The 22,951-nt window shown below is 35.0% G+C and overlaps 1 protein-coding gene across 1 annotated transcript; it reads right to left on the minus strand.

Annotated features, from left to right (window-relative positions):
- Nucleotides 1–542: 542 nt before the first annotated feature.
- On the minus strand, nucleotides 543–17,631 carry LOC129257671 (uncharacterized). Its single transcript, XM_064096596.1, has 7 exons — nucleotides 17,549–17,631; nucleotides 11,251–11,460; nucleotides 9,708–9,835; nucleotides 8,455–9,299; nucleotides 6,919–7,053; nucleotides 6,170–6,332; nucleotides 543–4,536 (listed from the first exon to the last, which is right to left on the minus strand). The coding sequence occupies exons 2-7, from the start codon at nucleotides 11,412–11,414 to the stop codon at nucleotides 4,376–4,378; spliced, it is 1,596 nt and encodes a 531-aa protein (XP_063952666.1). The 5' UTR covers nucleotides 11,415–11,460; nucleotides 17,549–17,631; the 3' UTR covers nucleotides 543–4,375.
- Between the last annotated feature and the right edge of the window lie 5,320 nt (nucleotides 17,632–22,951).

Below are 22,951 nucleotides of genomic sequence, written 5' to 3' on the forward strand. Positions count from 1 at the left end.
AATTTCCTCTCAGAATAGTAGTGTGTGTGTGTGTGTGTCCTTCTAATCTTACTTTCAGTTTGTTTTCCTCATATTTTGTTGCATCGGGGGGGGGGGGGGGGGGTCTTTGCCATTGATTAGAGTGGTACAGCATCCTTGAGAAAAAAAAGCAATAAAGAGTAGCATTTTTCGCAGTTAGGCGCAGAACATGAATAAAGTGTCAAAAATAGAAAAATGAAAAAAGACTGAGCCCCCTAAAATCCTAAATCACTAGCTAAAACGCTATTGAAGGCTGTGTGATGGCATTGACATGAAATCCCTGTTTGAGCAAATCTAAGTCATATACGTGCACAAATCTGTGTTTAGGGTGCACTTTTTTTCAGGGCAATGCATGTAGATGCTGTTCAATGGAAGTGACACCCTCCCCAAGTCCATTGGTTTGGATCGCTTATTACCTACACTGCATGACTTTGACCCATTATTTCTCTTCCTTTCACCTTACATCACTCACTGAGTCAATCAACAAGCACTAACAATGCAATCACAAAACAGGGTTCAAAATCAATGTACTGAACATGTTAAAGAAATACTTTAATAAAAAAAAAATGCAATCATGAAATTGAATAACTGCCATATAACAGGTCAACAGCTAGAGTAAAACTTCTATACATAATGGCATAATGCCGTAGAGAACAGAGTTTTCAATTTTAAAAAATTCAACTACATGTATAATGCTTTCTCAAGATGTACAACAGTGTTGTCAGACAATTCATTTAAACAGTGTGAATTAATGTAAACATTTATACATTTGAAAAACTTTTATTAACTTTTAAACATATTGCAAATAATTTAATTAACTTGTGTACATTTTTTCATTAAACTTCAACCATCTTCATACTTTCAACACTTAACATTAATTCCACTATTTCAATTTGATTCGCAGTTGTCACATGTACAATGCGTTTGTCAACATTATAGTTGGCGCCTCCTTATTTGTTTGCAAAGCAACCATTAAATAAATAATCTTTTTGAAATAATTTTGATATCATTGTTGTACACGCTGATTCTTATACAAAATATAGATGTTCTTTTATTCTAATTAAATATTTCTGAAAATAACCTGCAAAAAAAAAGAATTACAAAGAAACAGCGAAATACTGTCACGATCATGATACTGATATTACTTCATAGAACTTTCCAAAGCCAGAATTAAATTCATTAAAATATAATCACCCACTGCCATGAAATATACAATTGCTTTAAAAGAATAACCCAGTATATATTCACCAATTTTGAACAGTTCATTCAATGTGAATATGAAGTTATACTAATTGAGACAATGCATGATCTATTCTAAACCATATTTCCCCTTCCCTACATGTATATCCAAGTAAATTCCTTAATAGAACCGCTGCTGATTGTTCCCTTAAATAAGAAGAGAAATTTTATGACCTGAGTTGCCCATTCCTACATGATTGGAAGACAACGTAACTTATTCCCAAAAATAAATTCTCCTGAATAAATAAGTGATTTAATTTATTTCTTCCAATCTTGGTTCAAATCTGTATTTTAATTTTCATGTTCTCGATTTTGACCAATTTTCAAATGATCAGAAGAGCAAGGTTTTTCTTGTTCAAAGATATGTTATATGTTAGTACAATTTAAACATATATACATTCTTAGATATAATAATATAAGAAAACACTCTAATTGTATAAAAGTATCAAAGGTCTGGAACTCATATACATCAATAGCAAACTGTTGTTTATCACTCAAATAATCAATAACGCTGCTACCCTTGTTCAAGTGTATTTTGGATTTATGATAATCAAGAAATGAAGGAGTGTAAGTAAAGAAAAATCATCATTATCTATGGAAAGCAACACTCCAATAATAACCTAATAAAGTGGTTTGAACTGTGAGTCATTTTAGTCAAGACACTTTTTAAACAAAAATATATTAACACATCCTTTACAACTTTTGAATAAGAGGCAAGATCCCTTGAATGACAGTAAAAAAAAATCAAAAGAATTATGATATAGCTAATATAAAATACATTCAGAACATGGCAGTCACATGGTTTATCTACAAAGATGGAATAACATACTTTCATTACTCAGTAACAAGGCAAATAAAAATTGTTACAGATTTTAAGATATTATTTTAAAAAAATCATTCCTGATTCATTTATGTAGAAGATGAAATCATTTAAACCATTGTTATTGTACATTTGATTTCATAATTACAAACATAAAGAAAAAATACAAATCCATGTACCCACAATAAACAGGGAATAATGATTGATCATATTTCCTTTCAAGCATAATCAATTAATATTGTTTGGCCCAATCCAATACAGATATAAATATAATTCTGAAAATGATCTACACTCCTATATAGTACACTCATTCAACTTCATTTTGGATTCCTAAACAAGTACATGCTCACAGCATTATATATCAATAAAAAATAACGATTAAAACTGTGACTACAAATGGAAAAAAAGGCTAATAAAGCCGAAGATTGCATATAACCTGGTACAGATAGAGGAAAGTTCAACTCAAGCTAAAATCAAGATGAAAATATAAGAAAATACCCTGCTAAAGTAAGCATTGAAACTAGAGTCTCATATCCTTTGTACATGTGTGCACTTACTGTATTCTGCACTTGCAAAGCCCCCCGTCCCCTTTACTTTTAAATAAATGAAAGTAGTTCAACATTATACATTTTAAAACATTTAGACAAATAAACCTGTATGGATAAAATAAGATATTTCTGATGATGCCTTATCTACTGAAAAAAAGATGATAAAACAGTTTCCTCACACAGATATCTATTTTATCATAATGAGAAATATTGCATAATCAATAGTATCAATATACATCAAAATTATCATTGCATAGCTTATGAATTGTTTCCAAATTTAAGTGTATCCCATTCATTAATATAGTGTTGCAAGCCTTTTAAAACGATTTGTTTATATATATATTTCCCTATAGAATATGAAACTCTCTCTAAATGTCACCGCATACCCTATTGGATTGGTCTGTGACCCAAGTTTGTCATGAAACATAGTAGAATTTGATGTTAATATTGAGACATGGAATATCTTTAATACTGTGTAATGTTCTAGATCATCAAATTAATATCTATGTTCAAATATTTTTCTAACTATGTATCATCCTTAAAGGCTTATTAGAATAAAAGCAAATTTAATCAACTAATTTTGACCTTCACTCTAGAATAATGTCTTGCAATCATCCAAAATCGTTATATCAATATTCTTACAGTTGATATGAAACTCAAATCAAAAGACACTTCACATTTTCAGAAAATGAGTAAAATTCGATTTGTTCCAAAATCTGATCAGGACCAGCAATGAGGTGTATGGTGGCCTTAAGAAACTTTATAGAAATCTTTATAATGCAATGATGAATTGTCTCTAATTTTTACAATTTGTTGTCAAGCAATCAGTTATTATCATAGGGTCATAGAGGATATTTAACCATATTCCATAACAAGTGGAATGCCCCTGGTGGTCTCACCTATATAACGAAATTCAATATATATAACAGCAGTGTTGACTTTGTGAACATTATTCAAAAAAATTTCTTCCAACTAGAATGTCTATTAATGTTCATTTATTGAATCATGCAAGAATGCACCAATGATGTAATAATGATCATGTCATTACTGCAAATAATCTACTTTAGGGTTAAAAAAAAAAGAACATGCTGAACTTGATTTATGCTAACAAAAATATCTAAAAATAATATCTAAAAATAACTTACAATTAACAAAAAGCTAGGGCATCATTAATCTTGAACCTATCATTTTCTAAGATCAAAAATTGATGCAATTAAGAGCCTTAGGATATTCATTCATGATAAGTATTTGGGGCTCTCATTTGGCTATTCATTTGTTTCTCAGAAAACACTCAATCTTGAGATAAAGTAATGGTCACATTATCCTTGAATATGATTATGGTTTTTCACTAAGCACTTTGTATTGCATTATAATTCCCATAATTATGTTTTGAAATGTTAAAGTCAACAGAAAACTTAAATATTTCATAACAGGGACAAATCCTAACATCTTTATAACTTGAAACACACATCAATACTGGGGATTGGAATAGAAAAATCCCAATTAATCCATCAACTTGTTGAACACATGATAATCACTTTCCAGGAAACAGAGAGAGAAAAATCATGTTAAGGCTTGAAATTTCTTGTTTCTTTTTTTTTTACTGAATGGTCAAAGATATAATCTTACTTGATCATGAGATGTGACCAATCATACCAAAGTGTTTAAAAAACCCTACATTTCAAAGCAGATGGATGAAACCAGATGCCACCAATGAATAATGATAAAAAGTCTTGAATCCTATTCAAAATTAAATGAGCCTCACCATTTCTGGGAGGAAATTCAAGAGCTCCTTATTGATGGGAGGGATGTGTTTTTCTTTGGAGAGTTGAAGAGCACACCACAACTTGGTTCTTGCTGCGCTGGTGGCCTGATGGAGATTCTTGATCTTTGTAACAATGCTTCCATCTCCTACAATAACACACAATAATCAATAAAAGTGAACTCATGGCTGGATTTTTTTCATGAAAGATAGAGTTTGTTAAAACCACACAGAAGGTAGAAAGTGCAACAACTCAGCTGAAGTTAATTTAAAGACCTGGTAGGTGTTTCATAAAGCTGTTCGTAAATTACGAGCAATTTTATGAACAATTCTTGCTTTGAATTTTACTTAATACTAAGAAAATTTGGTGCACATGATTACCAACACTGCCAGTTCATTGACTTGGTCATGTGGCCTAAAACTCAAGCAGGATGTTCACTGATGCTTTATTACTTTTATGTCTAAGTTTCATGAATTAGATCTATATACTTCCAGAGTTATGATATTTAAAAAACTTGACTTTGATAAGATTTTGTTTTGATTCCCCCAACATGATAATAGGCATTTATATAGCGCCATCTATCTAGAAATATTATATTCCAAGGCACACAAGAAAAGAAAGAAAGTTTGGGATGAGTGTCAAATTGCCAATAACTTTTAAATACTGTTAGAAAAGATAAGACTTCAGTTTAGATTTGAAGGTCTCCAGTGATGGTATAATTCTTAAATTTAACGGCAAATTATTCCAGAGAGAAGGTAATCTAAGTTCATTGACCCTAAATTACCTTTGACCTTGGTCATGTGAAATGAAACTCACAAAAGATGTTTAGTGATACTTGATTACTGTTATGTTTAAGTTTCATGAACTAGGCCTATATACTTTCTAAGTTATGGTGACATTTCAAAAGCTTAACCTTTGCTTAAGATTTCCATATTGATTACCCAAACATGGGCTATGACCTTTGACCTTAATCATGTGACATCAAACTCTGGCAGGGTGTTGAGTAATACTTCATAACCATTATGTTTAAGTTTCATGAATTAGGCCCATAACATTTTAGTTATGGTGACATTTCAAAAACTTAACCTTCGGTTAAGATTTTGATGTTGATTCCCCCAACATGGGCTAAGTTCATTGACCCTAAATGACCTTTGATCTTAATCATGTGAATTCAAACTCTGGCAGGATGTTTAGAAATACTTGATAATTATTATGTTTACTTTAAGTTTCATGAACTAGGCCCATTTCCTTTTTGATTTATGATATTTCAAAATGTTAACCTTAAAAAGTAAAAAAATTCCGGCAGCATGAGTCCCCCCCCCCCCCCCTCCCTCCAGAGCCACGAGTGATCTTGAAATATTGCAGAAAAATTGAAAATGACTGTATACTGTGCATGCCTATTACTAATTACGTAATCATCATCATAGTTTGCTAAATTAGGAATTGAACCCTTTCTTTTTCCAAATAGTCCTTACACTAAATATTATGAGTCAGCTGGTTTCCATAGGCAACATGTTACATTAACAAATTTCCCACAAAACTTTTTGTGAAATATTGTGCCATACTGCAGTCTTCTGAATAATGATCATTGAGTGGATCAAATTTCTTCAAAGGATACAGTATATTCCACTTGTTCAGGTTACCATTGCATTCATCCTGGATTCATGCAATATCATCCATAACCTGTGGAATATTCCAGTATCCCAATCTGAGTCAGCCAGTAGAAATATTTTCTTTTCAGATTATTAGTATAAAAAGCTAATTACAAGAAAAATGCATACCTTTATCCTGAACATTCCTTCCATGGAGAGTTTGACACATTTCAGCTGTTCGGTGTGCTTCAACAGACTGTATGGCTGACATCCACATATCTAGGCAAGCCTCAATGTTTGGATGAAGAGCCTTGGCATTCAGACCTCCAATCTTGCTCAACAGAGTAGTCATCTGCATGAAATTAGATTAAATTAAGAAAACATGAACATAAAATAACTTTGTGCAATAGGTTATGATTAAAAAACTCCACCTTTCTCCTCCCCTTTCTCTTCTCATCAACCCCTTCTCCCCCCCCCTTTGGCATTCCCTTTGAAAAACTCCGAAATCTTTTGGCTTGTTTCTACAGAGAATCATTAAAAACAATTTATCTTTTCCAGAATGATAAAACTGTATCGCCCGTAAACCAACCTGTTTCTACAGAGCGAATAATCCAATTAACTCAAATTCCGTCAACACGGCAATAACCACCTCCCAGAGGTGGTTATGAGAAACCGTATTTTGCGCGATGCGGCTTATCAATAAACCACATCGCGTCTGTTTCTACAGGGAAGTTTTCCGGAATTCAGGATACTTTCGCGGATAATACCGTTTGTGACGATTCTCTGTAGAAACACGCCGATTGTTGGTTGTTGGGTGAAAAATTTAGTTTACATAAAATTTAAGAATAGTTAATAACTACCTGTCTTCTTAAAGCATAGTTGATTTATGACTGAGAATTTTTTGAAATTTTGATAATAAAAATAATATTTATAATCACCCTGCTGTGCTCTCTGTACTCTTCAACAACAAGTTGATCCAAGGCAGATGGGTTTGGTGGTAATGGAGGCACTGCAATGGTATTAGAACTTGATATGCGCTTCCCTGGATTCATTTTAACTAGTTCAGTCTCAGTCTATACAATGAAAGGAAAAATATTTATGATTATTAGAAAATAAATATTTTTCTGATAAAATGAAAAAAACAAAAACTGCAAAAAAGGTGTTGAAGGGCCGATTCTATAGGATTAAATGTTCATGAGCCTAATCTGATCATCTATGCTCTGAGATACATGGGCCAGGTTTGAATGGGGTATACCTAAACTGGTTTACTAGTTATCATGAGAATGATATATCTTCAGATATAATGAATGAGTTAAGGACCTTTGCCATCTTGCTTGGACCTTGATTCCCCCAATTCAATTTTTATTGTTTCTTTAAATGCATATATGATATGATCTGTAAGCGGTTCATAAGTACTGTAAGAACAAAAACAGGAGCGAGGGACATACTGAAGGACAGGTAACCTCCCTAAAATCTCAAGAATTACCTACAGAGGGAGGAGGCATAAAAGATAAACAAGTGACTACCATGCTTGTGATAACAAAATGCTTCACTCAATCGGTAAATACGGTTAGCATTGAAAATCACTCTGCTATCTTCATAAGATGTAAACATTGTAGGAACTGAAGACTGAATTCTGCCTTGTAGATTATTTCATTGTCTTCAAGACTCTTAGGCTACATTTGGGGATTTATCCTGTTCTTTGGAGATGTTGTTAAAACAGAGCACCCCGCTATCCTGTTTTAAGTTTTAAAAACTCAATCTGCTATCTGTATAAGATGTGAACATTGTACATGTTGCAGCTGAAAACTACCTTGAAAATCATTTGTCTTCTAGACTACATTTAGGAATATACTGTTCTTTTGAAAGTATGGTGAAGTAGAGGCCCTTTTATGATTTGTTTTATTAAGTTTGTCTAAAAATACACGGCTATCTGTATAAGATGTGAACATACTAGCAAATGAAGACTGAAATGTGTGCTTTGTTCTATTCACTTTCCTAGGCAACAAACAGCAAAATAATCTGTTCATTGGAAAATATGGTAAGTAGTGGCCGCTTTATAACCTGAGTTTATTTCTTTTTTTAGTTTTCATGTGAATCACTTATGAATATTTTAAGCTCCTTTCAATGGAATACTCTTTGTTCTTTGGAAAGTTAGAGAAGCAGCTATCAATTTTTCAAGTATAGAAGCACTTAAACCCCCTCCACACCACTATACTTTATAGAGCAGATACTACATGTATACAAAAAGTGAAAGTCCCAGCATTTTAGGTATTCAAAAATGAATGAGAAATACAGATGATTATTGTAAACAAGTTTCTGCAAGAATTCAACAAACATTTTAATTGGTTGTTAGATCATGTAATAGAAACATTAATGAACGGTTTGTTTTTATTTAATATTTTTTCCACCTTTTTATTAATGACTTATTTTTTTAAAGAAACTTGAAGTTCATTTCTTTCAGAAAGTCTCACCTTTCTCCTTTCCTTTTCCAGATTCTGTAACTGGTACTGGCAGTCTTCAATTGCTGCAGCAAGCTCCCCATTTAGTATTGGTGATGTTGGTGACATTGGGCTGTGAGGCAGGGAAGCATAATTCTCAGTAAATGATGTTGACTGCTTCATGTTCATGTTGAGTGATTGGTTTCTTTTAACCCAACCTGGAACATGACTTGGTCTGCTGCTATATGGATAGCGAGTATTATAGTTGTTGCGAGGAAACCCAGCTGCCATTTGGGCATCGTACTTGAATCTAGGATTGGTCATGTTGCGAAACATGTCCTGCTGATTTTTCCACTGCTGTGCTCTAGCATATTGAGACATGTCAAAATCTCTGGGATTATTGAAGGGAGGCCGTTGGAAAGGTTGATGAAAATTTGGCTGTTGAGATGGGTAATCATCTTGGGAATGGAAACTTGGGGATATGGGAGGTTGGGTAACTGGTGGTGACTGGACAGGTGAGCCTCGTAGATTGTTGCCATTGTTGAACCTACCCATTGGTGAAGACAACTGAGGGTCTTTTTGGACACCCATCATTTCAGCCATATTGATAGGAGAGGCTCTATTTGGAGGAAACTGGAAGGGAAAGTCTTCTCTTGAGGGTGGCATGTTGTTGAACTGCTGTTGATTTTCATAGTTGTATGGAGTTGGTTTCGCATCTAGCTGTGGAATCTGTGGACTGCTACGGTTCATGCAGGGAGGATTCAGGTCTGTCTCAACCCTGGGTAGTGGAATATTTGGCCAACCAATTTCATCTCCAGAACTGTAGCTTCCAGCAAGAGAGCTGTGTGGAGAACCTGTATACATGTTCTCACTTTCAGCTGCAATGATTTTTTTTTAAGTGGATAAGCAAATAAACAGGATCACAATTTGTCAAGTGTATTTTGAAAACAGAAGCAATTAGAAAATTAATATCTTTTCACATTTCTCTCATTACAATTTTTTATTGAAAATACAAAGGAATTATATACGTTATGGCATTTTGGAAATATCCATAGTAAAACGTTTAACATACACTTATTTCCTACTAATTACCAGATTTTTCTGACTTATTCTTAATGACAAGATTGAATGGATGAATCAACTAGGGGACAAGGAAAATTGTAAATTAATGAATGAATGTCAAGTTTAATATGCTATAATAGCCTTTATCAAACCTATTTTGAAGACAAAAATGACTAGACATTCTCACATGCTATTAATCTGCTAGCTTTTACAAAAAAACTTACCATTCAACATCTGTCCATTCTTGTTCTGTTGCATCCAATTGAGTGCCTCCTGAATCAGCTGGGCAGATGATACACCACTGATGTCAGGGATTGCAGCTTGCTTCCATGGAGGAATGCCATTTTCAAAACTAATCAGATAAGAAGATAATGGACAGATCTCCAAATAACAATCTAATTCAAAGTAAGTAGGGAGAGGGGGAAATACAAAAACTAGAACTATCACTGAAGGTGATTCATACCCCCGCTATACATTGTTTCCATGACAACAGTTTTCAATGCATGGAAAAAATATGTCTAGCCTATTTTTACCACAAGATCAATTTGTGAGCTAAATATCATAAGAATTGGTTGAAAACTGATGAAGTAGTACAAACCGCAATATTTTACCTAATTTTAGGCATACATTGTTACCATGGCAACACAATTTCCGACACAAAATATGTGTCTCACACATCTTTACCTCAAAACCTATGTGTGAGATAAATTTCATGAGAATTGGTAGAAAATTAATGAAGTAATAATTCAAAGTGCAAGATTTTTTACACAATTTTCACTTCATAGTTAATATGCCATATAATGGCAACATGATTTCTGACACACACAAAATGTCTTGCACATCTTTAATACCCTCAATACTAATTTTTGTGCCAAATTTCAGAATTGTTTAAAAACTGGGGAACTAGTTCACACTACAATATTTTCACCATATTTACTGTTACCATGGCAACAAAATTTCAGACACATGCAAAAAATGTGTCTTGCACATTTATACCCCAACACCAAGATGTGTTCCAAGTTTCATGAGAATTGGTTAAAAACTGAGGAAGTAGTTCAATGCGCAAGATTTACGACAGACCGACTGCCCGCCCAACTGTATACTGATTTCTATATACCCCTTCAAATTTTGTTTGGAGGGGGCATAATAAAGACAGAGGTATCATATGACGCAAATTTATTGATGTGAACCAAAAGTTCCAGTGTAATAATTTACTGGGATTTGAAAATTCATGAAGTGTCAATCAGTAGTAAATGAGTCACATACTTACCGTATATACTTAAGGGCAAAATTTTCAATTTTCAGCTTTGAACTTGTTTTATACTTTGATTTTCTCTTTTTTTTACCTAAATCAATCAACTCCTTTTTTTTTTTGGGGGGGGGGGAAGTGAACTTCCCTTTGAAAGTGTAGAAGTACCATAGTCTGGTTTTAACTCTTCCCTATAATATTAAACAGGTCTTTTGTTTGAATCCAGGCTATGGCATTAATTTTCTTAAGCAAGATATTCATACACAAGACATTGTGCTGCGCTCAACCCAGGTATAGTAAACAGGTATCCCACTGGATTACCCAATATCTTTCAAACAATGGAAAAAGCATAGTACGCTTTATAATAGGTAATTTCCATGTTTGAACAAAATGCATCCTAGAATACTTCACAAACACTGGATACTATAATGCTGTACTGGTTAACACTGGAACAACCTAGAATCTCCTATGGGGATTGTGCCATTTTGCAGATCATTAGAAAACAGAAAATTGTTTACCAGTTTCCAGCTGAAAGGGTATCTAGCAGCTCTTGCGTCAGAGAAATCTGGGCACCCAGGTTGTCGTTTGTCACACAGTCTTCTTCAGTGGCGAGGATCTTAGTAACCAAGTCCTCAAAGGATCGGTCTAAGGGACCTTCAGATGCTTGGGTATCATTTGGCATGACTGCAGTCTCGGTCTTGCTGTAGTTAAATTATTTTCTGCAAACTCTTGAGAGGTGGAAAGAAAGAGGGTGGGGGGAGAGTGGGTGATTTTTGTAAACTTTCAATCTTTCAGGCAGCCTCAAACAACAAATTTTGGAAAGAGGGTTTAACAATTAAAATGAAACTTAATGATGAAAATACTATTGTTACATTAATTCTAATTAGTCAAATATTACCCGTTTCTTTAAGTGACATGGAACATCTCTGATAGTGACAAAGAAAGACAATTTTTCTTCCTTGGTTATTTTTCAGTTGAACTAGAGTCAACTGCTGCAATGATAATTTATTTATGATTAGATCTAGAGCTCAATTTCCTATTTCTTCAAAGTATTACTGTTTTACGCATTGGATGTGTAGACATCCTGGTCTAGATTACGGATATGACAATGACATTTGCAAGGAAAAAATTCTGATTTTTTTTTTTTTAAATCATCTAATTTGTCACACCAGTGTACATGTAGAACTCTGAATTTATCTTCTCAACATAAACTTATATGATTATTTTAGAGTGAAATGCATACATAGATCTATTCAACAAGATTTATAACCAACAAAGGAGTGGGCAGGCAAAACATGGGTCAAAAATACTTTTTTTTTGTCATTTTGATATGGCAACAGTTTTTTTAATGTATCTCAACATGAAATGACAATATTTTTTGTCTTGGGTCCGAGAAAAAAGTGTGCCAGGCAAAAATTTAAAAAATGGCCGCCAAAACCCTCCAAAATCACATTTTTGGCAGAAACTTCTTTATTTGGTGGTCTGTTTCACATGGCAGATCTAATTCTAAAACCTCAGGAGCTCACTTCTATGACACTATATAGTGTATATTCAGACCTTGTTATATGTCATGGTATTCAATACATGGACATATGCAGTGCAGTATGTACAGTACATTGTAAACCATATAGCCCCTATGGCTAAATTATTTATATTTTTTTATTCTGTAATAAGATTTTGCAAATATCTGTAAACCCCGATTTAGAGCAATAAAAGCAATTATATAGCTATATAAAGCTGCTTGCTACTGTTAAACTCATATTGCCTAATATCCAAGAACCACAACACGATGAAACCTACTTTTTGACCCCCAAAAATTGTAAATTTAGGTAAAATCACCTTTTAACTCTAAATGGTTTAAAAGAACCAATTTTAGAAAAAGCAAATTGCCTGCCCCCCAAAACATATGAATAGACACCAAAACCAGAGAAACAGACCACCAATTAAAGAAGTTGTGGCCAAAAATGTGATTTGGGGGTTTGGATTTTGGCACCGGCACACTTTTTTCAGACCAGAGACAATAAATGTTGTAATTCTATGTTGAGAAAAGATAAAAGAAACACAAAAACCAACAAGTGGAACGCCTCTGGCAATCTCGCCTGCATTACGCAATTTAATATAGCAGCAGTGCTAACTTTGAAAACTACTATAAAATAATCATTCATATAATGACATAATACCACGTTCATTGACCATAAATGACATTTGAACGGAGACTTAAGACTGTCAACTACACCCATGTCCACATTTCATTCACTCTATCCATAAACTTTCAAAGTTATGATGGCACTTCAACAATTACCCCAACATGGCCTAAGTTTATTGACCTTAACTGACCTTTGACTTGGTTTTGTGACCTGAAACTCACAGGGGATGTTCAGTGATGCTTGATTACTCTTATATCCCAAGTTTTATGAACTAGATCCATAAACTTTCAGTTAGGATGGTAATTCAACAAATACCCCCAACACGGCCAAAGTTCATTGACCTTTAATGACCATTGACCATGGTCATGTGAACTGAAACTCGCACAGGATATTCAGTGGTACTTGATTAACCTAATGTCCAAGTTTCATGAACTAAATCCATAAATTTTCAAAGTTATGATGGTAATTCAACAAATACCCCCAACTTGACCAAAGTTCATTGACCCTAAATGACCTTTGACCTTGGTCATGTGACCTGAAACTCAGGCAGGATGTTCACTAATACTTGATTAACCTTATGTTCAAGTTACATGGACTAGATCCATAAATTTTAAAAGTTATGATAGTAATTCAACAAATACCCCCAACTTGACCAAAGTTCATTGACCCTAAATGACCTTTGACCTTGGTCACGTGACCTGAAACTCGAGCAGGATGTTCACTAATACTTGATTAACCTTATGCCCAAGTTTCATGGACTAGATCCATAAATTTTCAAAGTTATGATAGTAATTCAACAAATACCCCCAACTTGACCAAAGTTCATTGACCCTAAATGACCTTTGACCTTGGTCACGTGACCTGAAACTCGAGCAGGATGTTCACTAATACTTGATTAACCTTATGTTCAAGTTTCATGAACTAGGTCCATATACTTTCTAAGTTATGATGTCATTTCAAAAACTTAACCTTCGGTTAAGATATGGTGTTGACACCGCCACCATCAGAAAAGCGGTGCCTACAGTCTCACTCTGCTATGCAGGTGAGACAAAAATCACCCGTTTATAACCCACTCCTAATAATTATTGATGAAAAATTCTGTCAACAGATAAAAAATATGAAAATTAGAGGTGGGCCCAAAGGGCAAAAAATTGAGATATTTCAGATTTAAGTTTTCTCATTTGGAGCAGAATGTTGTCCTGATCAATATGACACCATTTTAAAGAAAATTGGGTGAAAAATGGTAGTGTGGACCAAAAAACAAGGGGCGTGGTCCAAAAGTGCAGTCATCGCCTCTTGAGAATGGAAAAAAGTCCTCATTTTCTTATTCAAAGATCTACTACTTAGCTGCTACTGGTATCTATATGTTTATTATTCAGATAGATCCACAGGCATTGTCAAAATTCTCAAACCACTCTAAAAACTATTGAAACAGGGCCTTTCTGGTTTTAACCCTTTAAAGCCTTAGGGGCCATTATGGCCCCCACCTCATTAAATTTTGCGGATCAATTGAAACCACTGTGTTATATGCTAGGCCACTGAAAAAAGTAGAAATAATAATATATTTATTTTTATGTAGATAGGCAAGATCTAAGATCTATTCTATTGTTTCAGGCATTTCTAATATGTATTTCTTTGATTTTTTTTCAACTTTAACTTGTTTTAGTGGGGCCGAGATCTAGATCTAGACCTAGAAATCTAGATCTAACGTTAGATTCTAGTCTACATCTAACTGTTAGGCTATATCTATATCATGTTTTTATCTTAACCTTTCTATTCAGTAAGATTAAGAAAAATTGAACATTTATAGCTAATAAAATAAGAAAAAAAGTTAGATCTATATATAGCCTAGATTACAGGTAGATCTAGATCTAATTGAAGAGTGGATGGAAATGCTTTCTTCCATACGTTTAGTCTAGTCTAGACTCCGAGTCCTAACATTAGACAAAACTGAGAAATCGGTCTCCTCCATTTTACAAATATTTAGACCTAGATCTAGACCTGGCAGTGGCAGCCATCTGTTTCAAGGAATTTTTAACATAAATTCTCCTCGTACACAGACGGCTCGTGATCGTGCAGGTTAGGGTAATGATGCAAAATCCCCCGACGGGGCTCATCGATTTTTTACTTTATTTTATTTCATAAAAATAAAGAAAGAACTGGACCAAAGATTATTAAGTCCTAGGCCTATTCCGTTTTGGCCTGAAATGCACCAAAACAGGAAAAAATAAACTTCGATCTAAATCTAGGATCTATTCTAGGTCTAAAAGGAAAAAAAAACAGTGACTTACTTTGGCTGTCGAAGTAAGTCACTGGTTTTTTTGAACTCCCACTTCCCGTTTAGCCTATTCGAACTAAACATATGGCCATCGAGTCCCTGTAACTGTAAGTACATACCATACAGATTGAGTTAGAACTTTGTTCTCTGTAATTAGTGAGTGGAGCCAACAGAGTTAGATCTAACGTTAAAAATAAAGGAAAAGTCCAACGAGCATAACACTGAAAATTTCATCAAAATCGGATGTAAAATAAGAAAGTTATGACATTTTAAAGTTTCTCTTAGTTTCACAAAAAAGTTATATGCACATCCTGGTCAGTATGCAAATAAGGAGACTGATGACGTCATCCACTCACTATCTCTTTTGTATTTTATTATATGAAATATTCAAACTTTCTCCTCATTGTCAAGTGAAACAACGATTAATTCCTCCTGAACATGTGGAATCAGTATTGTTTAATACTATATGGTTCAGTCAAGTTGGTCCTTATTGTCAAATCTGAAAAAAATGAAATATTGTATAATTCAAACAATAAAAAACAAAAGAAATAGTGAGGGACATCATCGACTGTCACATTTGCATGTCACTGAGCTGTGCATATCACTGTTTTGTGAAAAATAAGCCAAATTTTTAAACGCCATAACTTTCTTATTTTACATTCGATTTTGATGAAATTTTCAGCATTTTGCTAGTTTGATTTTTCTCTATTTATTCAAAGCAACATTTTTCTGTGGTGGACTTGACCTTTAACAGGTAGGCCCTAACTTTAGTTGTTCTAGATCCTCAAAGTTAGAACTTAATCTAGATCTCTAACAGTCTGAACGTTAATTAGACATAGAACCTAATAGATCTACATCTAGATCTAGGCCTAAACGGCGGGCTAATGTTTATTTAGATCTAAGTTAACTTTTTTAGTTTTTGTCTAAAAAATCCAAAGACAAACACAAAGTCAAAAGAGACGGCCTCAATTTTCATCCCTCAACCTCATTGGCTCGAATTCACAAAGGTGGTTTTGAAAACCCACGGTTGAATCCATGGTTTATGCAGACTTCCTGTATACGCTTAATTTAGCGCGTATCGGGCGCATGTATAAAAATGCTGATACGCGCTTTTGTCACAGTGCGCCAAATAAATTGAAACCCGTTACCATGGTTAGATACGCTATTTTATTCACGAGTCCAATGTTTGAAGAGTGGACTCATTAATAAAATAGCGTGGATAACCACGGCAACAGGCGTCAATTTGGCGCACTGTGTCTGTGACAAAAGCGTGCATCAGCATGGACATTTTTTAATATACGCGCTAAAATCAGCGTAATTTATACAGGAAATCTGCATAAACCATGGACTCAACCGTGGGTTTTCAAAACCACCTTTAATGAATTCGGGCCAATATTCATGACCAGAGTGACACCGGACAGAGACTACTCTAAGTCTAACCCAGGGAGCTCCGGCCCGCAAAGCAGGCCGGAGCTCCCGACCCTGGCTGGCTGGGTTAGACAGAGTCACACTCAGTCTCAGAGCCCAGACACCCGTCCAAAATCCCTTACCTAACTAAGCCTGTCATAACGACTTTTGGAGACCATGAATTTGCATTATAAAATATTAGTCTAGTCTCTAGATCTAGGCCTAACTGTTAACGCTATAGGCCCTATATAACTTAGTCTTAGGCCCTATTTATTAATATTTTCTAGTCTAACCTTAGTCCTTACTTTACTTTAGAAGTTTAGCCTATGCTATGGCCCTGGCCTAGGGCCTAGGCTAGGCCCTAGACTAGAGCCAGAGGCAGAGGCTAGACTAGATCTAAGTTATTATTCTAAGTTAGACCCTAGGCCCTACGGCTACGAGTACGACTACGAGTCGGTGTATGGCCTGGGCTAGGCTGGCTTTACCTCGAGCGAAGTTTGTGCAGGCTCCACTCCACTTCACTACCGCTCCACCTACCCGGGTAGGTGGAGCGTAGTGTAGGCTGTAGGCGTAGCGGTAATGAAGTGGAGTGGAGCCTGCACGAACTTCGCTCGAGGTAGGCTGGCCTCAGCCTCAGGCTCAGGCTCGGCCTGTCGGCGAGGCACAGTCCCACACAAACGCCATTCGTGCCACACTGCACTGTGTGTAAACGTTGCCGTTGGTGATTGCATTGCCATTATTGGCAATGGCAATGCCATGGCATTGGCATTGCGCTGGTTCGATTAAAAATAAAAAGTCGGTACCGGTAGGCCCCCTCCCTACCGTATTTTGCACATCCGTCACTCAGTAAGGGCAATTTACCAAGGGGCTCGACTCGAGATCTAAAAAATATTGTTCAAAATTATCATTATAATAATAATAATAGTTTAACTTAGAGTGGGCAAAGAAAGTTGAATAATTAAAGAATCGATGGAGTAATCTTACCTTCTTGTGATCAAACCTGCTGCTGCGCTGCGATAACTAAACATGATAACTGAGAGCATCGCTATGTGACGCGCGCGTATTCATAACATGGGATAATTTGATTGGGTGTTCCAGCGCGAAAACCGCTCGCGAAGTCTGCGCTAATCCCAAATCCCGGACCCAAATGCACTGTGATTGGTCGCCTACGTAATATTTGCATATGTAATTTGCATGATACCGCGATCGGCCGGTTAAAATCAAGCAGCTATAGGCCACGTTCGCGTTACGATTTTGGAAAATCGCATTTTACTCATTTTTTGAAAATGTGAATGGATATCATTTTATTTGAGATTAAAATCAATTGAAAGAATACTAATACGGTATAGGGCCTAACCATTTTGAAAGATTGCAAGCCTTTATTCTGGAGTAAAGGCCAAATTAGTTTCAAATTGTAGCCAATCGTACGACTTTTATAACGTCGACCATTACGACTAGATATTAAATTCGCTTTTATTCTAAGGAGGATGATATAACATAGAGATTTGAGTATAGGTATTTGTACGATGATTTAGAACATTAGGCCTACCCAGTAAGATATTCCATGTCTCGATATCAGCATCAAATATTCTACTACATTTTATTCTGAAATCGGGTTGCAGATCAATCGTAAGGTGTGCGGTCGCCTTGTAAATAGAGGAAAAAATTAATCATTATAACTGCGTTTGTGACGTGTTATGAGCGCGAGGCGCCGAGTAATATAATGAATTGAATTGTTATACAAATAATGAATGTTTATGAGTGCAATGGACAGAATACTTCATGAGATGAAAGATGAAAAGATCCATTCAACGAGGCGTAGCCGAGTTAAATTGAATTGAAATTAATTGAATTTAATTTATTTTCATACTTCACAAGATAGCAAATAAGTAATAACATAATACAATTGAGAAATACATTTGATTACATACAAAATATAACATGTATAATGGCAGTAAATAAAGTGAAATATATGAAGGAACCTGCATAAAAAGCAGAGCTTGTAATGTCGGCAGGTTCCTTAAAGTAATTATGAAATTAGTAATCAAGGAGATCGGACACTAAAAAAAAAATCAGACTACAAAGGAAAAGCCAAAGATTAGCGGAAAATCGCGGGATAAAGAATGAGAGGGAAAGTGGACAAAAGTGAAATAGAGGGGGGGGGGATGAGCGAAGAATGAAAAAATTCAAAACTAGGCAGTATACCTTTAAAAAGGTACAAATCAAATACATTATATATAAATGGATCATTCATTTCATTTTTCACCGAATGAACTACAGTGCGCCCCCCCCCCCCCCCCAAATAAAAACTATACACCCTTGAAATGGCTGTCAAATAAAAAATATCACTTTGGGGGACAGACTTATATTATATGGAAAGCCAATAAAGTCAACTTTCAAATCACACCAAAAAGTTGGAAAACTATTCATGCTTGAGCGAGCACTGCCCACTGAAACAAAGGGTGTGAAAATTATGGGCTGGGCTGGAATTAGCCTTCCAAATTTCTTTCAGGTTTTTTTTGGAACTTGCAAAGTTGAGGGTTTGGTGATGAATAATGATCAATGATTGTGATCAGTTTATTGTTTGAGACAATTTCATGAGTTATTAAATTTCAAATATGCATGAATTGCAATTTTAGTGCATTATTTTTACTTTATTCATGTGGATCTCAGCAATGTGTTCATGACAGTCCGGAGAATAAGGTGTGAAGTAGGTGAAGTAGGTTGATGGGATAAAGGTCAACATAATATTTAGCAACCCCTCCCTCCATCTCTACCCCCCCCCCCCCCCCCACTTCTCTCCTCCTGAGTGACTAAGCTTGGCTATAGGCTGGGCAGGAATTAGCCTTGCAGTTTTTTTGAGAGGTATAGTCCTTTGGAACTTGCAAAGCTATATATCAATCAGATATGATTATTTACGTCTGGGACCGACCTCTAACGTCACCATCCGAAAGACGTGACCGGGGCTCGAACCTCTGCATCAATTTGTAACTTCCCCACACAGCTTGGATTACAGGCGCACGCCACAACGCCCAGACTGTAATGATGTATATAATTATATGGCCTCTTTTTAAGCCATATCTGCTGTCACATAATGTATATATACGTTAACGGTAGCTCTTTAGATAAAAAAGCGCTTGGATTTTTTTTATGGGGGGGGGGGGGGGGCTCCCGGCCGGGGCAAATCTCTTCCTCCCCTCCCCACATGGCATTTACGCATTACTCTTTGTAATGTAAAGAAGGGTACCTGTTCAGTGAATTTACGCCACTTAATTTTTTTTTTTTTTTTTTTTTTTTTTTTTTGGTTGTTGTTGTTGGTTTTTTTTTGTTTTTGTTTATTAAAGCTTCTAGCTTAAATATTCCACTCTACCTGTTACGAATCGAACTTTTTACTATTTTGATGTTTTTTTTTTTTTTTTTTTTTTTTTCTTCATGACACTTTTATACACCTTGCCTACCTGTAAATATGTTGCCTTGTGCATCATTGTATATATTTTACATATTTCCTGTCTCTCCTTCCTCCTTCCTTTATTTCTCACCCTCTATACCTGTACATCGAGCACATGCATGCATTTACACTTTTCCTGTATGTTTATGTGCTAGCCAGCCAGTCCTACCTGTATCATGTTGCACATCTCATGCTAATTCAACATCCTTTTTTGTTTTACAATGGCTCAGTTTGAAGAAGATATTTGTAATTTTTTTTAAGATAATCACTGTAGTATAAATGGTAACATGCATAATGCTGTCCCTGATTGTAATTATTGCACAGAAAAACAGTTTTTTGAATTAGTTTGTAATACCAGAATGAGCACTGACCTAACTCTCCTTCATATGAATATTCGCAGCTTGTGTAAGAACTTTGATAATGTATTAGCATTCAGCAGTAATATCAACCCAGGGCTTGTCCCTATTGGCGTCTCTGAGACTTGGTTTTTCAGTGAAAATGATATGAATCTCTTTTCTATTCCAGGTTATGATATAATTTGTAATAATAGGAATAATAAAAGAGTTGGTGGTGTTGCAATATATGTCCCTTCTCAGTTAGATTATCAGGTTTGTCATGATCTTAATTTAATGACCGATCATTTGGAAGCTGTATTTATAGAAATTTTGCTTCCTGGTAAAAGAAATGTTGTTCTTGGAGAAATCTACAGACCTCCCCATGGTAATTTTACAAGTTTTATAGATGACATTCAAAATATATTGGAAAAAGCTTTGCTTTCTCATAAATCGTTATTTTTGATGGGGGATTTTAACATAAATCTATTACACTGCAATGATAATGTTCACGTTGATGACTTCTTGAATCTGTTAATGTCCTTTTCATTGTTACCTTTAATCACAAAGCCTACCAGAGTGACTGATACATCTTCCACACTTATTGATAATATTTTTAGTAACTCGCAACCAGCTCCGTCTTCTGGAGTAGTAATTTCTGACTTATCTGACCACTTTCCTGTTTTTACTAAACTAGCTTTAGGACAATATAAGGATCCAAATATTTACAACACCCATACTCGCCAAAGCAATTCTGAAAATATCGCTCGGTTCAGAGAAGCGTTAACTTCGGCTGATTGGAGTGACATACTCTCAGACCAAAGTGTTGAGAGTGCCTTTGATAATTTCATGAAAAAATTGATGGTTCTATATGACGAGAACGTACCTGTGATTAATTGTACAAATAAGAGTCGATTTAGAGTTCCACGTATGCCGTGGATTACCAAATCTTTGTTAAACTCAATTAATAAGAAAAATAAGATGTATTACCAATATAAAAAAACAAAGTCAGCATTTTTGTATAGGAAATATTCAGCATATAGAAATACTTTAACTGCTACATTGCGTAATGCAAAAAAGCAATATTACTGTGCTCAATTCCAAGCGACTTTCAATAATATTAAGGATACCTGGAAAGTGATCAGAAATGTTTTTAAAGCGCCACTTAAGGTTTCAAAGATAAAACAGGTAATCATAAATGATCAAGTTGTGGATGATAACAGTGTTATTGTAGAAGAGTTCAACAATTATTTTTGTAATATTGGTCCAAATTTACAGGCGGCTATTCCACCCTGTCAAAAAACCTGTGCTGACTTCTTGTCTGAGCCTACTTTGGAAAGTCTTTTTTTTTTTGCCTACAAGTGAGGTAGAGTTGACTGATGTGGTTAGATTAGTCTCTCAAAAGTAAAAAGAGCCCAGGCTGTGATAATATTAAAAATGAACTTATTAAACATGTTATTGTAGGAATCTTGACACCTCTCACTCATATCTTTAATCTTTCAATGTCAAATGGCATTGTGCCTAGAAGCATGAAAATTGCAAAAGTTGTGCCAATTTTTAAAAAAGGCAACCCTGAATTGTTGACCAATTATCGTCCAATTTCTTTGTTGACATCTTTTTCAAAAATCCTTGAAAAACTCATATATGCAAGGGTCATACAATTCTTTAAAAAGTCAAATATCTTTTCGAATTTTCAATTTGGGTTTCGCGAGAAGCATACAACTACACATGCCATTTTGCACTTTGTTGATAAGGTTGCCACTGCCTTGGATAAATACTTGAGCACAATTGGTATATTCTTGGATTTTTCCAAGGCTTTTGATACAGTTGATCATAAAATTTTGCTACATAAGTTATCCCATTATGGAGTGAGAGGTGTTGCCCTTGAGTGGTTTAGGAGTTATCTCACTGACAGGAGACAATTTGTATCTTTGAATAGAATTAATTCCAGCTTGCAAACTGTTACATGTGGTGTACCTCAGGGGTCTCTTCTAGGACCTCTCTTATTCATACTGTATATAAATGATTTTCAAAATTCATCAAACAAATTATCCTTCATTTTCTTTGCTGATGATTCTAGTTTATTTTTTTCACATAGGAATCCTCTAACCCTGATAGAAACAGTGAATTGTGAATTGAAGAATGTTATCTTGTGGGTTCAAGCCAATAAATTATCACTTAATTTTCAAAAGACAAATTATATGCTTTTTAGCAATTCCTTAAAAATGCTGCCTGGCAATGTAATGTTTAATAATGTCTGTCTTGAAAGAGTAACCTCAACTAAATTTCTTGGGTTATTTATTGATGAGAAATTGAACTGGAAACTTCATGTAAATCATCTCTGCAAACTGTTGTAAAAAAATACCGGTGTTATATACACTCTTAAAACAAATCAGTCAAATTGACTAGACCAGTAGTCAGCTGGGAGCAACTGATATGGCAATCACTGATATTCACATTTCTGACATATTTTATAGTCAGAAATAACTCTGTTCTAGTACAATATGACTAGAAAATAGTCAAATATGACTAGAATAACAGTTGCTCCCAGCTGACCCTATTAACTAGTCATTTTTGACTGATTTGTTTTTAGAGTGTACAAGTTGA

This window comes from Lytechinus pictus, chromosome 3 (genome assembly GCF_037042905.1).
Source record: "Lytechinus pictus isolate F3 Inbred chromosome 3, Lp3.0, whole genome shotgun sequence".
Taxonomy (NCBI): Eukaryota; Metazoa; Echinodermata; class Echinoidea; order Temnopleuroida; family Toxopneustidae; genus Lytechinus; species Lytechinus pictus.

Coding starts and splice junctions, on each gene's coding strand:
- LOC129257671 (XM_064096596.1), bottom strand. CDS start 11,414: ATGCCAAATGATACCCAAGCATCTGAAGGTCCCTTAGACCGATCCTTT. Junction 7,054..8,454: donor TGGAAAAGGAAAGGAGAAAG/GTGAGACTTTCT, acceptor TTCATTGTATAG/ACTGAGACTGAACTAGTTAA. Junction 6,333..6,918: donor AGTACAGAGAGCACAGCAGG/GTGATTATAAAT, acceptor AATTTCATGCAG/ATGACTACTCTGTTGAGCAA.